A 25,571-nucleotide genomic window follows, 5' to 3' on the forward strand; every position below is an offset into this window, starting at 1 on the left:
ATTTCTGAATATGGGAGATGACCACTCCCCCTCCAGCTCTGGGGACAAGATCCCAGGTGGAGTCTCAGCAGGAGGGGGAGGATAACCATTTGCCTTTTAGGGGAAGACAGGCTGCCACTGCTTCCCACAGAATAGCAGCTGTTCAAGGGGCCTGCAGGTGGACGGTTGGGGGTTGCTGGAATTGACAGTTGTTGAAAACTGATCTTTTGCCAAAGACCTGTGGGTGCCTCCCGCTGGTGTCTGCCAAATTCCTGGAAGATGCATTCTTCTGTCCCTCTGCCCTGTGATAATGAAGGCTTGCTGCCCTAACTAAGAATCAACTTACAGTTATTCAGACGGAGCTGGGAGCTGTTGGCTAAAAATGCGAGACACAGAGAAGCAGGTGACTGTTTTAGGGAATGGTGGAAAACCACATATCCAACTGTTCCAGAATATTCTGGAATCAGACCTGAATTCTCAGCCCAGGACTGTTGCTTACTAGTGTGTGATCTGGAGCAACTTTTTTCTTTTTCTTTAAGTCTGTGTTCCCACATATCTGTAATGGGAGCAAGAACTCCAAAGAGTTCTTGTGAGGCTTCACAGAGGCTTCAGAGGACAAAACCTGGGACCACTCATACTCATAGGAAGCTGGGAGAGAGCTTATCACATCACAGCTCACTGATGGCTGAGGCAGCCCCGAGAGGGCAGCGCCTCTTACTGTAGTCCGTTGTTCAGTTGCTAAGTCGTGTCCGACTTTTTGTGATCCCATGGACTGCAGCACTTCAGGCTTCCCTGTCCTTCAAAATCTCCTGGAGTTTGCTCAAACTCATGTCCATTGAGTCGATAATGCCATCCAACCCTCTTATCCTCTGTTGCTCCCTTCTCCTCCTGCCTTTAATCTTTCCCAACATTAGGGTCTTTTCCAATGAGTCAGCTCTTCGCATCAGGTGGACAAAGTACTGGAGCTTCGGCTTTAGCATCAGTCCTTCCAATGAACATTCAGGGTTGATTTCCTTTAAAAGTGACTGGTTTGATCTCTTTGCTGTCCAAGGGACTCTCAAGAGTATTCACCAGCACCACAATTCAGAAGCAACAATTTTTCAGCACTCAGCCTTCTTTATGGTCCAACTCTCACATCCATACATGACTACTGGAAAAACCACAGCTTTGACTAGACGGACCTTTGTCAGCAATGTGATGTCTCTTCTTAATACACTGTCTAGGTTTGTTATAGCTTTCTTTCCAAGGAGCAGGTGTCTTTTAATTTCATGGCTGCAGTCACCGTCCACAGTGATTTTGAAGCCCAAGAAAATAAAATACTCCTATTTTACAAATGAGACAGTAAAGCATACAGAGATGGCTCAGAAAGGACAGGTTGGGAACCCTGCTCCTTTCACGATGTCACACTGAACTGTCCTCTCCAACAAGCATCTCAAACTCCCATCATTAAAAGAAGTGATCCATACATTTCTTCTATCAAAAGTAAGTCCTGGGGTTTCCCTGGTGGTCCAGTGGTTAAGAATCCTCTTTGCAATGCAGGGGATGACTCAGGTTTGATCCCTGGTAGGGGAATTAAGATCGCACATGCTGCTGAGCGACTAAACCCACGTGCCACAACTAGAGAGTCCATGCACCGCACCAAGACCCCATGTGCCGCAACTGAGATCTGACAGCGCCAAATAAATAAATATTTAAAAAGTAAGTCCCAAAGTTCGTAGCTTTTATCCTGCTTATCCTGATTTAAAATATTAGCTGCTTCTGTTTCTCACTCAGATGCCTCCCACCAGCTGCTGTGTTCCTACATTTGTTGCAAATACAGAATCAAGTCTGACCCTCCAGAACACCCTGGAGACATATTCGAAAAGGTAGAGAACTCTGACTCTTTGCTTGAAAATGGAGAGGACAAAGGATGAGATTGTCATAAAAAAGAAAAACAAACCTCAAAAATTCATGTCAGAGTGTCAGCCATGTGTGTCTGGTCTGGTGAGGCTTTCTGTGTCTGCTCAGATACACGTTTGGCCCAGAACTGTGCTCTCCAGACCGTATACTCTTAGGAATGCACCTGTAACTCTCAAAAGATGATTCCAATACTTATAAAAGGTGAACTTTCACTAGCAAGGCTTCTCTGCACATTGTTTTTCTCTAGTCATCATTTGTTCAGCGTTATTGCTCAGCGCGGGCTTCCTGGTGGCTCAATGGTAAAGAATCTGCCTGCCAATGCAGGAGACATGAGTTGATCCCTGGTCTGGGAAGATCCCCTGGAGTAGGAAATGGCAACCCACTCAAGCATTCTTACCTGAGGAACCCCATGAACAGAGGAGCCTGGTGGGCTACAGTCCATGAGGTTGCAAAGAGTCGGACGTGACTGAGCAACTGAACAAAAATATAGTTGCTCAGCACAGTATAGCTCACGGACGGATCCCTCAGACCACTGCACTTCCATGTTCAACTTTTGCCGTCAATATCAGATTCTCCCCAGGCTTTGCTTTTCTTGCTAACATTGCTTATTGACATAACAAGGATAAGATTTCTCAAATCAATCATGTCCCCTTTCTTCTTGATGGGTGGACATTTTAGGAGACTAATTCTTAGTGGCACAGAAATAGTTTGAAGAAATGCATGTGTTGCATATTAAACCCATTCTCGGGGAAACACAAAGAACTTAGCAGTTCATTTGGTACCACTGATGGCCTCTGCTGTCACCCCAAAGAAAATACATTTTGAGTATTTTATATTTGAACGTGTGTTTTCTTCATTTGCTATTAGTCTCATGGTGGTGGTGGTTTAGTTGATTGGTTGTGTCCGACTCTTGGAATCCCCCAGGTTCCTCTGTCCCTGGGACTTCCCAGGCAAGAATACTGGAGTGGATTGCCATTTCCTTTTCAAGGGGTCTTCCTGACCCAGAGATCAAATCCACATCTCCCCCACTGCAAGCAGTCTTCTGCACTGCAGGCAAATTCTTTACCACTGAGCCACCAGGGAAGCCACCCGTCTAGTCTCATACAACAACAAAAATCCTAACACTTAATATCCTTATTGGTAGCAGGATCATCTCTCACTGAGAAACAGGTCTCAATTCCCAGAATAAGCTGATTGTACATATTCAAGAAGTACACACTCAAACTATTAAAATTGGATATTCTAGACAATCTCCCAAGCCACACCATCCCAGCCTTCACTAAAATGAAACTTGATGAGACTTTGTGGAGAGATTTTCCACTCGAGTTCAAATGTCTTTAGGTGGGTAACAACTGAACACGTGCAGGATAACATCAAATTGTCTTGATTACAGGTGCATCCTAAAACTTTACAATAAAAAAGATACACGCTAAGTAGCTTCAGTTGTATCTTACTATTTGTGACACTATGGACTGTAGCCCTCCAGGCTCCTTTATCCATGGGACTTCTCAGGCAAGAATACTGGAGAGGGTTGTCATTTCCTTCTCCAGAGGATCTTCCTGACTCAGGGATTGAATCCAAGTCTCTTACATCTCCTGCACTGGCAGGCAGGTTCTCTACCACTAGTGCCAGTTGGCAAGCCTTACAATAAAATGGCATATCACAAAACTAATTCAAAGACTCTTCCAACGATGATGCTATGAACTCCAACTAGAAATTGTGTCAATACATACATAGGGAACACTTCTACTAAAAATTGTGACTGTGACAGATATTGAACAGGCCTGGTGTAGTGGGAAGATCTAGGGCCCAGAAGAGTGGAGTTTGGGCTTCAGCTTCATCCCTATCTACTTACGTGACTTGAGCAAAGCCGCTGAGTCTTTTTTTTTTTTTTTAATAAACTTTGGGTATTCATTTTTTAATCTAAAAATTTATGCATTTATACTATCACTAGGTACCCTTTAATTCATAAAACCAATTGTTCAACTACTTTCACACTATTTTTAAAAGGGTTTTAATGTCAGCTAGTTGGAAGGGTTAACATGTTGATGCATTTGCTAAACAAAAATGTATCATACGACTAAGGCAGCAGGAGCCGTGCCCACCAGGCAACGGGAAGTAGAGATGGATCCTTTGGGAAAGAGATGCCTTGCATAGCAGCAGGGTGTCATTCGTGTGGTGTTAAGTGTGGATATTCTGAAGTGTGGCTGGACATCAAGGATCTGAGTGAACAGCCAGTGCAATGGGATATGTAGTAAATGACAGAGAGAAGAATACAGAGGTAATATGGGAAGTGTGTGTGTGAAGGTCACTCAGTCGTGTCTGACTCTCTGTGACCCCATGGACTATACAGTCCATGGAATTCTTTAGGCCAGAATACTGGAGTGGGTAGCCTTTCCCTTTTCCAGGGTATCTTCCCAACCCAGGGATCAAACCCAGGTCTCCCGCACTACAGGCGGATTCTTTACCAGCTGAGCCACAAAGGGAGCAATTAATCCTGCTCAAGTCAGAAATGTTTATGGAGGATTTAAAATTCTCTCCTCTTTGAAAGCATATCCTTTTATGTATTTGTGGAAGAAATGAAGAGAGAATGTGCAAATTCTTTTTAAGGCAAGACATTTCTTTCCAACTTGAATTAATTTATCTGGCTGCATGACTCAGCATGTTAGATCTTAGTTCCCTGACCAGGGATCAAACCTGCACCTTGTGAAGTGGAAGCATGGGGTCTTAACCACTGGATTGCCAGGGAAGTCCTTTCTTTTCAACTTTAGGTAACAAAGGTGTTTCAGAAATGTTCTGAGGCTTCCTAAGGGTAGTTGTCCCTTTGACATGCTGTGTCCATCCCAAACTCTACGATCAGAACAATATCTGCAAGTTAGTTGATGTGGATTGTTCTGCCTAAATTTTGATTTCACATGAACCTGTGTGTCTGTGTGTGTGTGTATGTGTGTGTGTACAGAGTCAAATGCATTTCCAGGGATAGAAAGAAAGAGCTGTTGAACTGGAACAAAATTTTTCTTTAAGTTCATGGAGACATGCTGCTGCTGCTGCTGCTAAGTTGCTTCAGTCGTGTCCGACTCTGTGAGACCCCATAGACGGCAGCCCACCAGGCTCCCCTGTCCCTGAGATTCCCCAGGTAAGAACACTGGAGTAGGTTGCCATTTCCTTCTCCAATGCATGAAAGTGAAAAGTGAAAGTGAAGTTGTTCAGTCATGTCCAACTCTTCGAAACCCCATGGACTGCAGCCTACCAGGCTCCTCTGTTCATGGGATTTTCCAGGCAAGAATACTGGAGTGGGTTGCCATTGCCTTCTCCGTCATGGAGGCATAGTTGGTGGAAAAATGTCAAGGGATCCTCAGCATCTCACAGAATCATCAAGAAGGCAAACGTAATCTCTTTTCTCATCAGCTTTTGTCTATAAGTGAGTATTATCACATCACTGACGCCAGGAGAAATGATGCCAAGAGGATGAGGCTTTAGCATTATTATGAGGATATGGGGGAGAGACAGAGAAGGCAATGGCACCCCACTCCCGTACTTTTGCCTAGAAAATCCCATGGACGGAGGAGCCTGGTAGGCTGCAGTCCACGGGGTTGCTAGAGTCAGACATGACTGAGTGACTTCACTTTCACTTTTCACTTTCCTGCATTGGAGAAGGAAATGGCAACCCACTCCAGTGTTCTTGCCTGGAGAATCCCAGGGACAGGGAAGCCTGGTGGGCTGCCGTCTATGGGGTCGCACAGAGTCGGACACGACTGAAGCAACTTAGCAGCAGCAGCAGCAGCATGGGGGAGAGAATTTACTGGAACGTGCAGTAGAGTCTTAGTCATAGTGAAGGGCTTTGTGATAAGAATGATTATATGTATTATCATGATGGAGACTTCCTCAGATCTCTCAGAGGCCAGGAGTGACTGAGCCACTGTCTGATTAAACAGGGTCCCCTGTTCCATGCGGTCGATAATCCGTTCTCTTTCTTAGTTGGTTGGCATAACCTCTAGCCTCAATATTGAACTGGCTTCCTTTCTTTGTTGGCGATGGCAAACACCATGGAAACCTGATACATTCGCTCCAGGCAGTGGGGGTCAGATAGCTCTAACCCAAGGCGGATGAAAGACATCTGGATAATGCCTGACCACCAAGGAAGGCAACCTCAAGGAAAGTGCTCACATGGCTTGCATCCCCCTCCCCTGCCCCCGACAGCACAGAACCTACAGTTTCTTCCTCTGTTTTCACAGGGCCTGCCAAATATCTCTGCAAAGCACTTAACTTCTTGCATCGCTTTGCTTGAATGCCTTGCTCATGTTCTTGCTAAGGAGACCAGCCATTCAAGAGCTCCGAGCGGCACAATGGAAAGCTTGTCTTCAATTTGTCTCACTCCTTTTGTGTGCAGCCTGAACTGTGAACCCAGGCAGTCACTCACAGCCTCAAGAGAGATGCACATGGACTCTTTCCAGCCCTTTCCTCCTGTGATGGCTAGGGAGACCTTGATGACAAAGATGCCCGGAATTCAACGCTTTCAAGGTCTGTGGGAGACACAGCGGATCTCCTGATTCTAGGGGCTCCAAAGCCTCGGGCTTAGCAGCAAACAGAAGCTGAACCACTCAACTCACCGTGTGAGTTTTTATTTTCTATGGCTAAGGGTGTTCTTCAAACTGCCAAGAGCACGGTTTGCACCTGGCAAAGATAACACAGCCCAGGCTGGTGCTTCTGTCTGTTTTTAGAATAGGCAGGGTGAGAGCCTCATCAATGCAGGTCTTAGCTCGTCAACAGACTTGCCAGGTCACAACGGACAAGAACCAGCTTGTTCCTTCCCTAGCTGCTTCCCCTTGAATGTTAAGTTGAAATTCACCAAACAAAACAGCACCTTTTTGTAGGTCAAGAAAGATCAAATCCAGCAAAAACAGTTTTGTTTGTTTTTTTTATGGTTCATCTTAATAGGAAGGATCACGGAGAATTAGTACCTATGAAGTGGCTTCTGTGTTCCAGGTCCAAGGTGAGGTCTCTTTTAACTGTCATTCATGACATCATGCCAAGTTGCTGGTTATTACTCCCATTTTACCGATGAGACAATGGAGGTTCTGAGAGGTGAAAGGTACTGCCTACAGGTCAGCAAGGACCACTGAGATAGGAACCAGTGCTTATTTGCCTCCAAGGCCTGAGAGCTTTCACTCTGCCAATGTGTGGATTCAGCTTTATAGAATCACTAGTAAGGCTCACAGGGCTTCCCAGGGTGGTGCTAGTGGTAAAGAATCCACCTGCCAATGCAGGAGACACAAGAGACGCAGGTTTGATCCCTGGGTCGGGAAGATATCCTGGAGTAGGAACAGGAGACCCACTCCTGTATTCTTGCCTGAAAAATTCCATGGACAGAGGAGCCTGGTGGGGTACAGTCCATGGGGCTGCAAAGAGTCGGACACGACTGAGCCCTGAGCACAGTAAGGCACACAGGTGGTTCATCTGAACTAAAAAGGAATAGCGAAAACTTCACATATAAAAATGGTCAAGTCACATATGATGTCTACCTTGACTAAACAGTCTCCAGGGACTGTGTTTACAGCTACATACAAATTCACTCAAGTTCTCAATACCCTGCAGGTTTCTCTCTCTAGCTTTATCCCTTACTTCTTTCCTCACTTCCTTGGTCGCATCTTAGACAGCCTCATGGTGACCACTTTTCCTGAAATCATGTACCCAATCTCTGTCTATCAGCTGCAGAAACGTTGCCCATCCTTTGCAGTCCACTTTGCCTGCCTCCTTGGCCCTGAAGTTCTCCTGGTTCTTCTAAAAGATGAGTATGCTTCCTCCTCCAAACTTTCACAGACCCTGGGCTCCCTGCTCTAACACTTGCTTCTGAGCCTGTTGCTGACAAGGCTCTTTGATAAGGCTCTTTGTCTGTCCTCCTCCTTGAGCAAGAGCCCAGAACAAACTTATTCTGTAAAGAACCATACAGTGAATAGTTTAGGCACTGCAGGCTGAATGGCATCTGCCACAGCTGCCCAACTCCACTGTTGCATTGCAAAAGCAGGCACAGATAATACCTAAATGAATGAGCATGGCTGTGTTTCAATAAAACTTTATTTATAAAAACTGGTGGCAAGTCAGAAGTGGCCTCCATGTGCTGACCTCTGTCCTAGTTCATTGGTTCTAGAATGAGCAATTGTGTCTCTTTTTTAAAAAATGCAGATTATTTTATGTTTATTTGACTGCACCAGGAAGTCTTAGTTGTGGCATGTGAACTCTTAGTTGTTACATGCAGGATCTAGCTCCCCGACCAGGGATTGAACCCAGGCCCCCTGCATTGGGACGGTGGAGTGTTAGCCACTGGACCACCAGGAAGTCCCAGCAATTGTGTCTTCCTTGCGCCTATATCCCTGCTGTGCTGTACAGTGTCACAGGTGGCACGCATAAATATTTGTGGAATGAAGCAGAATTTAATCAGAGATGCTTCTTCTTTGTTTTTTAAAGCTATTGTTGAAGCCCCGAGAACTCTGCAGATTTCTCTCATCCTGCACTGCTGTCTGTGCACACTGCTGAGCTGTCAGAACCTTTTGACCTGTGGCTGATTTTCCTGTAGGCTCAGGACCTTGCCCCGAAGCTTCAAAGGCAAGCTGACTTCTAAGGAGCCATAAAACACATTTTGTCAACTTCTTGTCCTCAAACTCCCGGGAAAACAGCAGTGAGGTTTACAGTTGTGGAAAATCACCTTAGGCTGGGATTCTGCTAATGCAACAAAGAAAGCAATTTCAGACTCAAAGAAAAGGAAAAGGTGAGTCCCAGGGCATGGAAGAAATCTGCAAAGACCTATTTCTTTTACTGAACCAGCAGGTTACTGCATCTGCCAGTGATGGCTAATGGAGAGTCACTAGTCCCTGGTGGGCTTCATTTATGAATTTAGCTGCATAATTATACATAGGGTAGAGAGTCTTGAATATTTATCCAAAGGGTTGATTCCAAAACACAGTGGATCATCCAGACCCTATACCTCAGTTGCTGGGGCAGCTTTCTTTGTCGACAGTATCTTATGCATCAAAACACTTCCATCCTCCAAGTTTCTGGGTATGCTCAGTAGGACACTCACCTGGCTTCATTTATGTATTGTTAGTTCCCGTCTTTCCTTCTTTCTAAGTCACTTGATATGATAGAGAGGATCTAAGTACCACTGACAAGGAGCCATAAGTTTATTAGTTATAATAAGATAAAAAATATGAATAAAAAGTTTTCCAGGGATATGTTATGCCAGCAACTAGAATGCCTTCAGTAGTTACTTATCTCTTTTCATAAAGAAGTACATTTAATCTTTATTTTTTTCCCCATCTGGGACCATAGCTTTAAAATCAGTGTGGCTGAAGAGGGATAATATTTAAGCACAAATAGATTAAGAATGAATTCTGGAGGTTTAGTGATGAAGGAAACGTATCAGTTCCTTGTTTCCTACTCTTCTCATAGTTAAACTTTCAGCCCACTGCTCTGCGTGGAGGACTGCATATCATTGCAATGGATAAGAAGAACGGGTATGGAGGAGTGGAAAAACAAAATCACATTCTTCGCTGCCTAAGTATCCAGACTTACTACACGCGTCTCGTGAGAATGGTCAGCTTAATACAGCTCTCTGCTCTCTGTCTCATCGCCATAAGCCATCAGCCTCTCCTCTGGGCCTCCCAATCCCCTCCCCAAGGCTCCTGCCTCTCAAAAAGAAACATCAGGTTATTTTAAAGCCGTGACCTGAGACGGCCTCTCGGGCATGCCCTCTGCAGCTGCCTCTGCAGCAATTCTAATCAGACATCTGTGGCAAAGCTGCGACAGCCCGAGCCCAGGAAATTCACCCAGGTCTCTATAACCAGACTGGGGGTGGGGATCACTACCACTCTGCTGCTATAAGAAACATACCGTTTGATCATTATTATTATTAGATCACGTTGATGAATATTATTTGAGACAACTGAAGGAAGCCCTTGATCAAAACCACCCCCCAGTCACACCATGTGCTTCTCTCTGTTCATTTTGTTGTTCTTGTTGTTGTTCAGTTACTTACGATGTTGGAGATGTGATTCGTAATCAAGCCACCTCAGCAAGCCCCTGAGTTCAGGGCCTGCCTGATCTGTGGTCTCGGGGCAGAAGCCCCATTCCTGCCTTGTGGAGATGCCACGTGGAAAGAAATGGGGTGCAGGGGAGGAGATGGGTGGGGAGCAAAGGAGAGGCTCAAGATCAGCAGGTCCCAGAGTTGAGGTTGTTACTCACATGTGTTGGGAAGCATTGGGGTACAGTTCTGAAAACTGTGGGGCCGAGTCCTCGGGGCCGTGGGGCGCCGCGTGGCTGATCACCATCATAATGGGCCTATGGGGATACATTCTCTTAGACATTTTGAAGTAATTAATGCTCTCGTTAGTGATTAAGTCTGTGAAGTAGTCCTGAAACATACATTTGACACAAAACAAAAATTACAAAAGGTGACATTCATCAGATCACATTTGAATACTGCTTTCCCTCAGAAGCAACTCACTGAATGAGGAGGTAAGATCTTAAGCACGAAGAGAAACTGTACTTCCCAAGGAGAAAAACATCTTCCGGAAACAGAGATCAGTTGCCAGTTACTTTCTAGGGTTGCCAGCATAGTAACACACACAAACATCTTTTTAAAAAGTAATGTACAATTTAAGAATTAGGGGGAAAAAAAAAAGTCAAGTCCTGTTTGCCCAAGATAATGATCAGATCTGGCAATACAAATGCTACAGTACATGAAACACCGGATACTTATTTCATTCTCAGGTTTCGCTGATGTAATTCGTTTTAAAAAAATTTAATTGCTTCAAGGACAGGAAATACCCACGCCCACTACAAATTCACAGTTGCAGACACGCACATGCATACACACATACACGCATAAATGCACACACACAAAAAATCTTTTCGTGAAATTAAAAATTCACCTGTTAGAATTACACAATGATTGCCAATGAAAGTCATGACCAAAATCTGGATGCACAGGGAAAAGGGGCAGCATTCTATAAATTAGTTTATCTGAAACACTCAATATGGGGAGCAGTTGATTTCCTGCGGATTACACTCTGTTAATTGCACAACTAAAATGATCCAGCTGTTGGGATTAGAGCCTGACTTGTTAATAGAACAATTTAATCTATAATCCAAGGGGCTGATGCAAGACTATAAGGGGGAGTAGGGGAAGAGATGGAATGAGAAAGAAAGAAAAGATGAAAACTGAAAACACCTGCTTCCTCTAAGTGTGTATCATTGGCCTGGAACTCCAGTGTAAAGTTTATTCAGAAAGCTCTCAGGCAATGTGCACTGTCAGAGGCTTCTAGGCATGACTAATCGCATGTAGATTCAAGGACCAGAACAGCTGCAAAAGCCATGCCCAAGGGACCAAGCCTATGTCACATGTCCTTCTTAGGACAAGCCCACAGGCTATCACCTCCTTCCATGGAAGTCTCTGTTTCATTCCTTTCTTCTCTTTCTAAAAAAACGATCTATATTCTTTTCGACACAGTTGTCTTTGACACTTAATCAGCTGTGATAATGGGCAAGATACGCTGATTTAGTCTTTGGAGGGAACCTTGATTGCTTTGCTCTCCTTAGGACAACAGGGAAAGAAAGGTTAATAGCTTCAACAAGGAGCATGACAAGTATCCCCACAGATAAAAAATGGGAGCAGTGACAATTAGTGCACTTTGTAGGGCATTGCTCAAACCTGCCTCCAAGGTTTCTGCCAGCTCACAACTCTGATGAGTTTGGAAACCTATTAGCAATGTTTGTGAATTCATTTGCATGCATTGTTTTCTGGAGGGTATGAAAGGAGACTTACACTTTATCTCCCCCGCCAAGTTCCTTGAGCTCAAATCAGGCCAAGCATAAGGATAGCGATGTGCCAAAATTAGATCAAGTCTCCTCTTTCTGATTTCTACCAATGGCTTTTTCACAGAGATCTATGCTAGTTGGAGCAGATTCTCAGCTTCTTTTAGATAAATGAGGAAGAGATGGACATGGTTAGGAGGGAAGAGGGTATTTTAGGCTAATTAGCAGGCTAAATTTAAAGATGTTTCCCCCTCCGCTCCTGCGATCTGGAAATCGTTTTAAGTTGGCAATCACAAAAGCTGTGTAGATTTTAAAAAGTCTAATCTGGGATCCATTTGTTAGAGAACTCTGGGACCTGTTCACTTCTGTTTCTATGAACTGATTTGGAAATTCTAAGACTGACTGCCTTACAGACTTTTGTGGACTCTAGCTGCCATGGGCAGGTGTCCTTGTCAATATCAAAGTGTGGTAAAAGCAAAGAATGTGGTTTTCCAACTTTTGAGTTTTGCACTTGTCTTTTCTTATTCTTACATCTAAATCTGAAGGCGCAGACAGAATATACTCTCACCCTAATGAAAAGCAAAACAGTACAAGATGAACATATGATTATGTGGACAAGTCTTCTAGAGGGGGGAAGACCAAAAATTATCACAAGACGGAGTACAGGCATCTATGATTTTTTGGATAATACTCTCATCAAAGGCTGATTGCCTTTCATCCTAATGAAGGGGGGAAAAAATCCACTATTCAAAGTCAGTGTTCCCTGAGAGCCTTTTTCTTGCCTGGAGTTTAAAATTATCTTAAAATTTCTCTTTCTAAAACTGTGAGAACATAGAAAGCCAATCTCGTGGATAGGCTAACATACTGAAAATGACTTCTCCCATTATGCATGAAGTAAATTGATGCAGTGTAAAAGTGCCTGAAAATTACCTTCGCATAATCAAATCCATGCTTTTCTTTGATGCCATTGCGACAAACAGTGTAATTATAGAAACGAGAATTCTTGATTAATCCAAGCCATTCTCGCCACCCAGGAGGGATGTAGCTGCCATTATATTCATTGAGGTATTTTCCAAAAAAGGCTGCAAGGGGGAAAGAAGGATTATTTTCTCATATGAAATGATCAATCATAACTAAATGCATCGACATGAAATTACATCTTGAAAAAAAGACAGTGAAACAAAAGTTAACCTAGGTAACAGTGGATGCTAAGGTATCCCATATACTCTGATTCTTTGGCAAAGTGACCCACATACATTTTCCTTTTGAATAAATAAGAATAGTGCCTAGGTACATGGATAGTTTATATAAATACAGTACAGTTTAATAAAATCACCATCAGGTTCATGATACTTCGAATGCATGAATTTTTTTGTGGTCCTTCCAGGATAAAAGCAGAATGAATCTTTTTGTTAGGTTTATACGATAATCAGAGAAGTAGCCGGTGTGAGATGTGCAGTACTGAAAGTTGTCTTTGGGGTAAGTTTTCCAACATATTGCTTGAAAGTTGTGAATTACAAAAACATTATTGAAAAACTTGTCTTTGTTTTTGCCTATCAGGACAGTATGTGTTTTCTGTGTCAAAGAACCTTCATAAACTCAGCTTCTATGGGGTGTGGTCAGTGCCTTTATGTCACATGTATTTTATGTCATCTTGTTTACACTGTGTATATTTTACAAATGTGTGCTTATTACTGATAATCAAAAAGTCTAGCAACATGGGGTTACAACCTTGATGACTCATTTTCATAGAATTACAGTAAAACAGAAGAATTGATATATGTGCCACAAAAACACCACTGCTCAACCAGATGCCTTCCATGTCAAACCCACTTTCTGGCTTCATTACAGATGCCTCCGCTTACATACATAAAGAAAGTTCTTAGCTGACTGGCTCGGAATGATGAAAACAGATCCTGGACCCAGGCACTTTATTGGTATTGCTCTTAAAGCACATGTTTCTGAATCTCAAACTTATGCAACATATTTCATTCCTGGGTCTTTATGGAGTCTCTATTTAGCTTGATTTCATCTTTGATATATAACCACCAGTAGAATATCTCCATCTGAATGTTTTTCTTGCTCTTAATGCAATTGTCCAGAATGGAATGAATAATGTTCCCTTGCACATGTACTTCTTTAGAAAGCCTTTAATTCTCAGAGTGGCATCATCACTCACCAGGCGTGGCCTGGTGGCACTTTCCCTGCCTCAACTACCCCTTCGCTCACCTTGCTATGCAGCAGCTGCTGCCTGTAGGCTCTAAGTGGGTCAGAGCTCTGGGACCTCTCATTGTTTCTCTGACTTGACACCCCTCTGGGGGCCCACAGATTCCTGACCATCTCTCCTATGCATGCTCCAGGGTCTTTCCACTCTCACCATCAGCTTTCTGAAGACCAGCTCAGGTCACATCACCTTCTTGCAATCTTGGATGAAGAATCACAGTTGAGTTTAACAGCTTGCAGTCCAAGGCCTTCCTTTTATCTGGACAAGATCCCTCTCTTTCCAGCCCCATCTTGTACATCTCTGTGATGCGTACCTCTCTCCAGCAACTGTGTTGCCTCTAGGTGTTCTGGTTTCCACCTCTCCACCTTTGCCTGTGCTGTTCTCTTCGTCTCCCTCTCTGTGAATCAGGCCAGAACACATGCCATTTCACTCCCAGTCTTTGCGCTGATTCCACAGGACTTTATCTCTGTGGCTCTGATGTCACATTCTCATCCTTCCTTGTGGAACAGTTATGTTCACCTATAAGCCTAATCTCCCTTACGTTGTTGTTTAGTCGCCGAGTCCAGTCTGAATCTTCTGTGACCCCCATGGATCATAGCTCACCAGGCTGCTCTGTCCATGGGATTTCCCAGGCAAGAATACTGGAGTGGGGTGCCATTTCCTCCTCCAGGGGATCTTCCCAACCCACACTGCAGGCAGATTATTTACTGCTAAGCCACTGGGGAAGCCAATATCCCTTACACTGTAAGGTTTTATTTTTAGACAAACACTGCTTGATCTAATCTGTGTGCACTCTCCTCCCATCCTAGTGTGTAGTCTAGGGGCTCCATTAATTTTAGTTTCTTGAACTGGGGTTCATGGACCCCCACATATTCTTGGGACTCTACAAGTTCTGGACTTGTTAAATTTTGTGTTTTCAATTGAGTTATGATTTTTCAAAAAAGCTAATTTGGTCAAAATATTTTCATAGAGTAGAGTTTCAGAGGTGCAAAAGTTGATACTTCTCTTTGGATTTATTTTCTTTGAAGAGTTGACTCAAGTCTGAGGAACACAGCAATGTTTGTTTACTTGCTGAATGAATGTTTATACGTTGAATCTGCAAATGACTGAATAAATCAGGTGGTCCCTTCGTCAAACATACACAGCTTAAGGATTCTGCCAGGGCTCCTGAGCAGACAGACAGGCATGGAACAAAGTGTCAGAGGGTCTCATGTCAGCTGTGACTCAGGATTTCCCTCTGACCTTCCTATGAGCTGTAGGAATTCTTCTAATGAGATGTTCTCATTTTCAGAGACTAACCACCTTCTCACACTGAACCACAGATGATTTTCCTTTCTGACAAAATGCAACGGGACTTGAGTCCCAGGCAGTAGACCAAGGCCACACTCCACCAGCATGACTTCAGAACGGGACTGTTTCCAGAAGCCTTTCACTAGATAACCAAGAGCCCAGCTCTTTTCCCTGGCCTGCTCCTCATCCTCAGGGTTTTTTCCCACTTTTCCCTTTTTTTATAAAAGATCATAGTGGTTAGGAATATAAAGCCTGGGGCCAGCCTGCCTGGGTTCAAATCCTGGCTCTGTTACTTTCTAATTACATGTCCAGAGGTGACTTACTTAACCTCTCTCTACTTCCAATTCTCTTGTTGGAAAACCATGAAGATGATGATGATAATAGCGGAAGGGATATTGTGAAGATGAAAATGAATTAATACATATGCAAAGCACTGAAAACAGTACCTGGCATATAATGAGGGCTTATTAAGTACTGTCACTGCTGGTACTGGGTTGGCCAGAAAGTTTGTTCAGGTTTTTCTACATCTTATGGACCTTTTGGCCAACCCAACATTTTTATGATTTTTGTTTGTTGTTTAGTTGCTAAGTTGTGTCTGACTCTTTTTGATCTCATGGACTGTAGCTGGCTAGGCTTCTTTGTCCATGGAACTCCCCAGGCAAGAATACTGGAGTGGGTTGCCCTTTCCTCCTCCAGGGGAATCCTCCTAACTCAGGGATGGAACCCAATTCTCCTGCATTGGCAGGCAGAATCTTTACCATTGGGTAGCCCCAATATTATGATTACCATCACCATGATCATTAGCTTTTCAACTCTGGGTTCTGATTTAAATAACTTACCCTCCTGAAGTGCAAGGAAATTCTGTTCTAGAGTTCTGCCCTGTGCATCTGAAAACATCGCTGGAGAGGTTACACAGTTTTCTTTCCTAATCTGATTCATTTTTGTAGCAACAAATTCCCTCCCAATTGGCTGACATTTTCTTGCTTAATTAGTTTTTTAGATTTTTTTTTCTTGCTACTTTTAGTTTTGTTCTCTGTTTCCCCCCCTCAAGGAAGCCAGGCCAAGTCATTCCTGCCCTTTCCTCATTGTTTTACTCATTAGGTTATTTAGGACTGTTTTCTACCCATTGCCATGGCTATCGCCCTTTCCCTTAATCCTCCCCTTATAAACAATTCCTTTAAGTCTCTTAATAGTCCCTGTTATTCACTTCAGAACTCCCTCCAGGTTTTCCGTGTCTTTGTGTTAATGGGGTGTAAAAAATGTACTCACTATTCCAAATGTGTCCTCACCCATCACTCTTGGCTCCAAGGGAGACGAGGCCTTGTGCATCATGAAGCAGTACCCAGTGTTGTCAGCGTCAAGTTACTCAGCCTTTAGTGTCACCTTCGAACACTGAGGCTCATTTGTAATTACCCCTGGCCTCTTTCAACAACACTTCCTGGCAGTGCTCTGCAATTGATTATCTGGGATTCTAATTATTTTCCTCCAGATGCACTAAATCTCTTCCTCCATCTCGAAGGTGAACTTCATTTTCTTGCCCATACTGCCATTATATTACGTGTAGTTTGAAGGTTTTCAATCCTTTAGCTTTGGCAATTCAACTCAACTACTGTCTGAATATGTCACCAGCACACCATCTACCCCTCCTCTCTTCTCTGGGCCATTAAACACTTCCCTTCACAGCTGTTTAGAAGGTGGCAGGTGGGGTTGGGTGACAGGGAGAAAGATCAGAAAGACCTGATCATAATGACTGTTGACTTAAGTCCACACTACTTCTGTCCAAAACTACCTGTTACACAACCCTTAGAAAAATTTCCTTGAACTATTTGAGGCAAAAGCTTTTATTTTTAGATTTGCAATAGTAACTACATATACAAAAGATTTCTGATGCTGTAGAGAAGTCAAATGTTATTTAATGCAACAATGTACTAATTGAGCTCTCACTCCTTGCAATGATTAGATTTGGGGTGGCAGGACTTCACTAATAGTAACTATAAATTTACATAATTTTGAACCAAGTTAAAAATATGATTTACTCTTATGTCACCTCGTACACATGAGTTTGGTTTCCCCAACTAGACTGGAAGTCTAGCAAAGACAGGAATCTTACTTTATATCTCTTTATGGATCAAAGTCTACTATAGTTTTAAGCAGAATGTGACTTAATTAATAGCATATTATGGTATTTGGTTTTTGGGTACTTATCAAAAATCCATAATACTATCATTCATAAAAATAAGAATATTAGTTTGTTTTACTTTTAGTGAACTCTATTAATACATTCTAAAACATCTCATACTAGAGAATAAATATACTTGCCATAAGTAACGTGGGGCCTTCCTGGTGGCTCAGGCTGTAAAGAATCTGACTGAAATGAAGAAAACCCAGGATCTATCTCTGGGTCTGGAAGATTCCCTGGAGAAGGGAATGGCAACCCATTCCAGTATTCCTGCCTGGAGAATTCCATGGACAGAGAGCCTGGCGGGCTACAATCTATGGGACTGTGTAGAATTGGACACGACTGAGAGACTTTAGTTTCACTTTATAAGTAACATAAATTTTATAATGTAAAAAGACACATAAAAAATGATTAATTTGTCTGCAGTGTTTTGTTACAAAAATAATTCTTTACATAATAATTTTATTGCAGGTCTTTATTAAATATTGTCCCTTCCACCCCAGTGATATGAAGCAGAATTAGTATGACTAAAATTTAATTCACCTGTGAATTTACAAATCCTGTGTTATATTATAATTTGAGCACTACCATTTTTAAAGGAATCAGTATGATTACAGTGATTATAAGAAAATTACAATATAATTTTGGATAGGAAAGAGAACTAAGGAATCCCTCTAGTCCTATCTCTGCATTCTATAGGTTAGAAAACTGGCCTGGAAAAGTTCTCAAAATAAGTTCAAGGCAAAGTAAGGACGTGATTCCAGTTCTCCACCATTTGGTTCAGGGTTTTCCCCTTAATACTTGATGCTACCTCTCAATTATGGATTATTACTGTCACTTTAAAATTTATGCCAGGTGTTACATTCATGTCTCTCCTCTCAAAAGAAATTTAAACTAAAAATTTTTGAGTGGATAATCAGGTAGAATTTTCCTTTTTATGATAGATAATACAATATTGTTACCATTTCACTTAGAACATAAAACGCAATAGAAATGTTATTTTATTTTCCTTTCTTAAACATTTAAGCTGTTGTGAAGTCATATTTTCCATGAGTAAAGTTAGAAAAATTTAGGTTATAGTCAGTCCAAAAATATGCCTTGGTTCTGAAAAAAGAAAATAATGTCATACAACGGTAAGTACAATACTGGATCAATTCATTTAAATCCATGTACTCTGGATACCTCCCAAAACAAGCCTCTCAGTAGTTTGTCTTCTCTGGGTTGTTCTTCGTAAAACTGATTACTGCTTTGTGCTTCTTGCTAGATGGATCTTTATGTATAATACAGCTTCCGTCATTATTTTTCCTATGTTCTCAGCTAAATGTTCTAAATGATGCATTTAATGTTAGGAAAACAATAAAATCTTTATATATTGGCTCCCCCCACTAGTTTAGTGGTTCATAAATAATTATGCTGGTTTAAAACCTACACACCAATTCTCTTAATTTCCTCAGATGTCTATCATCCTGATGTGCTTATTTGTAGATTTTCAAATGAGTCTCTGTCCCTGGTTGGATTGATAATTATTGTCACAGAGACATCTTTACTTCCTAATTGTCTGAGACATATCAATATTTTCCCACTAAAGATGAATTTACATTATATAGCTCATTATCACTGCTGTTTTAGCCCTCCAATTTTTACCTTTTCCGATTTACTAGTGGGCACTCTCAAAATTTATTTTCCTGGGTGCACATCATCCATTTTCTATTCCTAGCAGAGTGTTTGAAAAAGTCTTAAGCATTTGGAAAAGTCCTGTTTTCCTTAAAGAATTCCTTTACTTTGTAGAATGACTCACTGTAAATTCCATTATTACCTAAGTGTCTAGACCCCAGGGAAGAAGGTTGGCTACAGAATATGAGTTAATTTCCAGAAGCAAATCTCCTCTTCCTGAAGAAGAGAACTGACTGAAGCAGGCCCGATGGACTGCACCACCAGACTGCTAGTTGTCCCTGGGAAAGGCTGATTGTCTGCAGTTTCCTCCTAGACCTAACCCACAAGGCTAGGGTACTATACTGGAAAGAGCCCTGAAGACCAAGGTCTTGTTGCTCACTCTTCCTAGTAGAACATCAGATGGATCATTTTCAGCAAGTCCTCTTATCTTGTGGGTCTAAATTTGTTCATCTGATGGGACTTCCCTGGTGGTCCAGTGGTTAGCACTTTGTACTTCCCTTGATCAGGGAACTAAGATCCTACATGCCTCTTGGGCAGTGTGGCCAAAAAGTGAAAAAAAAAAAGTGGAATATTTAAATTTGTTTATCTGTATATGCTTAGTTGCTCAGTCCTGTATGATTCTTTGTGATCCCATGGACTGTATCCCACCTGGCTGCTTTTTCCATGGGATTCTCTAGGCAAGAATACTAGAGTGGGTTGCCATTCCCTTCTCCAGGGAATCTTTCCCACCCAGGGATGGAACCCGGGTCTCCTCCATTGCAGGCGGATTCTTTACCATTTGAGAATAAGAGAACTGAATGAAATTATCTCTGAGGTTTATTCAAGCTCTCGTAACCCACTGTAGGGTGGATACAGCATAGTGATAGTGATAGTGAAGTTGCTCAGTCGTGTCCGACTCTTTGCAACCCCATGGACTGTAGATTGCCAGGCTCCTCTGACCATGGGATTTTCCAGGCAAGGACACTGGAGTGGGTTGCCATTTCCTTCTCCAGGGGGTCTTCCTGACCCAGGGATCGAACCCAGGTCTCCTGCATTGCAGGCAGTCTCTTTACCATCTGAGCCACCAGGGAAGCCCGTAGGGTGGATACAGCATAGGATAATTTAAACAAGTACCAGAATACACTCCACTTCTTAGAAGCAACAGATTTGTTTTTTCTTGGTGACCCAATGAACTTTGTGCTAGATGGCGTTTCCATTTTTGCTTTTGCCATCTGGAAATTTAGCTTCAAATATGCAGCCTTTCTCCACAATTCTGTGGCATGTCTGTGGTTTGTATATTTGTATATATTGTTGCCTTGATTTGAACTGGTTCTACCCTCCATTTCTACTGGACAGGGTCCTGATTGCTCTGTATCCTATTATGTTTTATGTGTCACTATTAGGCACTTTGGAATGAGGCATGATAGAAACATATGTCAGGAAATAAGATAATGGGAAGGAGAAAGATGGAGTCAAGTGTGCTGGATTCAGTCTGTCACTGACTAGCTTGTGACCTCAGACCAACTCTCCTGAGTTTCTGTTTCTTCACTGGCAATATGGGCAAATCCTTTCAAGGCTGCAGGAAGAATTAGGTGAGAAAATTCAGCTAAAATGCCTGGTACAGAGGAAGCAAGCACAAAATACCAATTTCCAATTTTTCCCCTTTCTTTCCGACGGCCCAGCTTTACTTAAGTATAACTGACAATCAAACATTCTAAGGTTTGTAACCCAAGGGCCCACTATACAAAAACATTGTGAAACAAAAACCATTGCCAAGCCAATCAACATACTCATCCCTTTACATGTTCAGTAGTTTCCATTATTTTCTATTGTGATAACAACACCCAAGATCTAGCCTCTTAGCAAATTTCGAGTACACGATGAAACACTGTCAACTATAGCCAAACCACTGTTCAGTCTCTCTCCGGACTTCTTTTCGTTCTTCCCTTTCTTGATTTGGCCCTGAAATGTATTAGCAAGCCATAGTCAACAGCTCTAAGTCTCAGCAGGGTTCTTGTAGTCACCCACATCTCTGTTTCCTAGGACAGACCCCAACCACGTTGGTCTGGATATGACGAGTGTTCTAACTCCCTAGGTTCCAACTCTGTCTCTGCTACTAGGAATTAAATTACAGGGACAGTGAGAGTTGAAAGGCACTGACTTCACACAATGCTTCCCATGAATAAAACACAATTTGGTGGTCAAAATCAGGAGTCAGGCATCAGGGGACCATTTCTGATTTTGCTTCTGAGCTGGTCGCACAGTATTTGAAATCCTCACCTCAGTTATAAAATGGAGCCAAGTACACTGGCTGTTTATGAGCCCTACAGGGATATTGGAGAGATTTGCAAATTGTTTTAGAGCTCTCAGATGAAAGGTGCTATACATTTAAACCACTCATGTGGGAAAACACTCAGGATAAGGCTCTCCGAGTAACCTAGTTTCCTTCCGAAGCATACACAGACACCTTTGAGGCTCATGGGAGGAGTTCCTTCTGTGAGTGGAGACTTTGAGATGTTTGCGGATGACAATGCTATCATCTCCACAGTCAGTATTTTCATCCATAAATAACAAGTATTGTGCCCACAAGGTGCTCTGCACAGAAGCCAATGACCACATAGTTCCTAAATCCAAGGGGAAAGATTAATTTCATTTTTAGAAGAGATTTGAGAGAGAATACCTTTATCCAAAATCCTTTCCTTTGAAATCTTCAGAATAGAGAATCTGTAGACTTGACAATCATTTCCAAGTTTTTAATGATGACACCCTGAATTCTTATGAATAAGTCTAGTTGGTTCTGAAAAAATTATTTTCCATTATATCCCTCAATCAATATCTGGGTTTCCTTTCCTAAAATAGGAAATGCTCAGACTATGTCTTTCCCACTCCTAATTCTGTTAAAATGGTTCCACTCCCCCAAAGATAGTGGAAACTGTGCTGTCTAATACAATATGGTGGCTATTGGCCACATGTGGCTAAGTTTAAAATAATAAAAAATAAATAAAAATAAAAAAAAAGAAATGCTCAGAAAACCTAACAAGAGCATTTAAATGCTTGGAGAATAAAGGCTTTGGGTCAATCATACAGGAAGGAGCCTTGCTTATTTCTTAGAACGACTGGCCTGATGTTCACGATCTCTCTGGAAGGAGGTCCCTAATATGCAAGACACCAGTTAACCACACCCCTCATCTATGTAGGTTAAACGGTGATAAAAGGTGTACCATGGGATGCCCTCCTTTCCTGGAAAATAAGGATGAACATTTGAGATCTAAAAGTAACCACAATGAAGCTAAAGAAAAGCAGAATCCTATTGATTATGAGTAAGTAAATAGGTGAATTAATAAAGTACACCTCATTGGATTATTTCATTCAGCTATTTATGAATTCAGTAAATAATTTTGATAATCTATTGTGTTCCAGATCCTGGGATAGGTGCTCTGCATTCAAGAATGTGCTCAGTTGGTACCAGGACCTGGAAATTTGGGAGGTTGAGGTAAGCAGGCTCATGGGATAGAAACTCTTCAGTTGCAGGCTGTCTGGAAAATTCCAATTGCTGGGTGCTCTGATGGAACAGAGGACCCTGGCAAGCTACAGTCCATGGGATCGCAAAGAGTAGGACGTGATTCAGTGACTGAGCAAACACACATGCACGCACTGATGGGGACAACTTGTCCTTCACGCGTCCACTGAGAATCATTCTGGCTTTTCTCTAAGGGATCTCCGGCTGGGACATTCATCAGAGAGAAAAGTAAGGGATGCAGAGGGAGACTCCTTCCACTTAGGGACTGATTGGAAGGTCACAGATTTCATCACATAGTGCATTTTTCTGAGATGCGTTACCAGAGTTCACGGAATGAAGGCCTGGAAGTTTCCCCTTTACCTGTTCTGTAGCCGGTGCTGTTCAGATAGACCGCAAACGTCCGAGGCTCGTGCACCGCCTGCCAGGAGGGGGAAGAGCAGTTCTCGTTGTTGGTGTAGATGTTGTGGTTATGCACGTACTTGCCGGTGAGCATGGAGGAGCGCGAGGGGCAGCACATGGGCGTGGTCACGAAGGCATTGGTGAAGGTGGCCCCCCCACGCTCCATAATCTTTCTGGTTTTGTTCATGACTTGCAGGGACCCTGAAAGGCACAAGGCCAGCCCTGTTTAGCAGACAGCACTGCACAATCACCCACTGACGTCATGTCGCTCTGTTTCCCCGACTTGTTAATGTCCCTCCCTTGGCTTGAAGGAGTCTGTGATTGGACCAGTTCTCATTTCCAGGACACAGTGCACCACTGGGGATCCTATCATCTCAAGTATTTGCAGAATAAACACATTTTGGCTTCTCCCTTTTTTAATCACAAAGGAAAAAACTGCAGGCTCATCCAATCATTAAAGCTAGAATTTTAGAGACAGAGTAGATTCAAAGGCCAGCAGCCCTTTGAAGTTGACTAGAGAGCATCAAAACTCCTAGCCCACCAAACTCACACCAGCTACAAACACTGCAGAAAAGATGGATACAGTACTTTTATCATATCAAACAAAAGAGGGAAAAATTTCTACAGTTAAGTAAAAGTTCATCCAAAATGCGTGTTGAACTAAAAAAAAAAAAAATCTCCAATGCAACTTGGTATCCCCTAGTAAACTCACCACCTACCTGGCAGATTTTCTATCAGGATCACACAATCAGTTTACGTTTTTGCCTGTTTCCACGTCATTTAAAAAGATGGATTGTTTGCTTATGAAAGAGCTATGATGCTATTGCATTCAAAAGTATTTGCATTAGCAGTAAAATATTCCATTTGAACTCTAAAGGATGAAATTGTACATAAAACTGCCGAGAAAAAAAAAAAAAAAAAAAAACTCTTGATTACTCAATCCAGCCAAACATGGCAGCTGAATCCCATCCAAATACTGCAGGAAAAAAAAAAAGCTCAGGCCAGAATTCAATAGTCTTTTCAGGACTTGTCAAGAAATGCACTACAGAGCACTACAGCCAAGCCCATTGCATTTCAATCCTGGAGCCTCACATTTCCAACAGGTCCTGCTTCTTCCAAAGAAAGGGAGAAAGTCTATGTCGTTTTCCAACAAGGAAGGAAATCGTAATGCAAACCAGGCAAGCATTCAGAGCAGAAGAGAAGTGTGCAGCCATCCAAAAAGCCACAGTCGGCCTCATATTTTTTCACATACGTGCTTTTACTGTTTACATGAAAACAGAAAAGACGGTTTCTAATTGTGTCTCCTTAGAGCTCTCTACAGTATGCCTCGCTGAAGAGGATTCCAAACTGCTTTTTCCGCCCTGGTTGTCTTCAGAAGATCAAGCAACTTATTTTTTTGCCATCGATGAATAACATGTAGTGAGCGCCCACTTCATGCTGAGCATTCATTCTACTGATCTCAACTCTCTGGATTGGTCCCGCAAGTATAGCATTAACAAAAGCAATGGGAAGTTCTCTGCTGCCTCCAATCTTCACTAGTAATCTATCTAACAAGAACTTATATATGAACATTGCTTGGAGATATCTGCAAAGCAAGGTACTGTGGATACAGCAGTAGCAGGGCATATAAGGACAGTGGGGACAAGAGGCAATATTTAGTAAGAACTCCAGTACTCTTGCCTGGAGAATCCCATGGATGGAGGAGCCTGGTAGGCTGCAGTCCATGGGGTCACTGAGAGTCGGACAGGACTGAGTGACTTCACTTTCACTTTTCACTTTCATGCATTGGAGAAGGAAATGGCAACCCACTCCAGTGTTCTTGCCTGGAGAATCCCAGGGACAGGAGAGCCTGGTGGGCTTCCGTCTATGGGGTCGCAGAGAGTTGGACATGACTAAAGCGACTTAGCAGCAGCAGCAGCAGCAGCTGCCACAGTACTTGAGGACAACTGGAAGGAAAGGAGGAAGAAGATCTCAGGATGAGTGAAGTGCATCATTGGGGGCATGTGCGGTGGTATGTGTGGTGCACTGGAGGTGGGATGAAGTAAGTGGAGTGATGAAAATGGCACACGAGTTTTCTGGAATGAAAACGAAAATGAAGACTTCTCTTGATGTAATGGGTGGCAGAGCTAGCAAACAGCTTGGCGGCTGGGGAGAGACATTCAGCTTTGACAGAACAGACAAAATGATGGCAGAGTCAGATCTTTGTCAAAGACGTGAAGGATATGTTACGATAAAAGTCTTTGAGAGGTGTTGCTATGACAATGGAGGTATGTACACTGTCGAAGAAACAGGCTGGTCCATCAAAGGTATGGCCAAGGGGTTGCTGAAGCTTGAATGGCATTGTGCCTCTACAATAGAATGGCTCTTAAGAAGCAGACCTAAGAGCTTCCCTGGTGGTCCAGTGGTAAGAATGCAGGGTAGACGCCAGTTTTATCCCCGGTCCAGGAAGAGCCCTCATGCTGCAGAGCAACTAAGCCCACGTACAACAACTACTGAAGCCCACTCACCATCAAGCCCATGCGCTGCAACAAGGGCAGCCACTGTAACGAGGCCAGTGCACCTGCATCTAGAGAGCAGCCCCCACTCTCTGCAACAAGAGAAAGCCAGTGCACAGCCAA

At 42.8% G+C, this 25,571-nt stretch overlaps 1 protein-coding gene across 5 annotated transcripts in view; it reads right to left on the bottom strand.

The window, feature by feature from the left end:
* The window catches only part of SULF1 (sulfatase 1), a 198,377-nt gene that overhangs the window by 55,815 nt on the left and 116,991 nt on the right, over positions 1–25,571 (bottom strand). For 4 of the 5 annotated variants that reach the window (XM_070382297.1, XM_070382292.1, XM_070382293.1 and 1 more), the window contains 3 exons: positions 22,915–23,154; positions 12,619–12,770; positions 10,117–10,286 (listed from right to left, as the gene is read on the bottom strand). In XM_070382297.1, the coding sequence (XP_070238398.1) occupies positions 10,117–10,286; positions 12,619–12,770; positions 22,915–23,154 (562 nt within the window). Of the gene's footprint in view, positions 1–10,116; positions 10,287–12,618; positions 12,771–22,914; positions 23,155–25,571 lie in introns of those variants that run through there. The other variant, XM_070382296.1, reaches the window with a different exon arrangement.

The sequence above is a fragment of the Bos mutus genome, chromosome 14, assembly GCF_027580195.1.
Source record: "Bos mutus isolate GX-2022 chromosome 14, NWIPB_WYAK_1.1, whole genome shotgun sequence".
NCBI lineage: Eukaryota > Metazoa > Chordata > Mammalia > Artiodactyla > Bovidae > Bos > Bos mutus.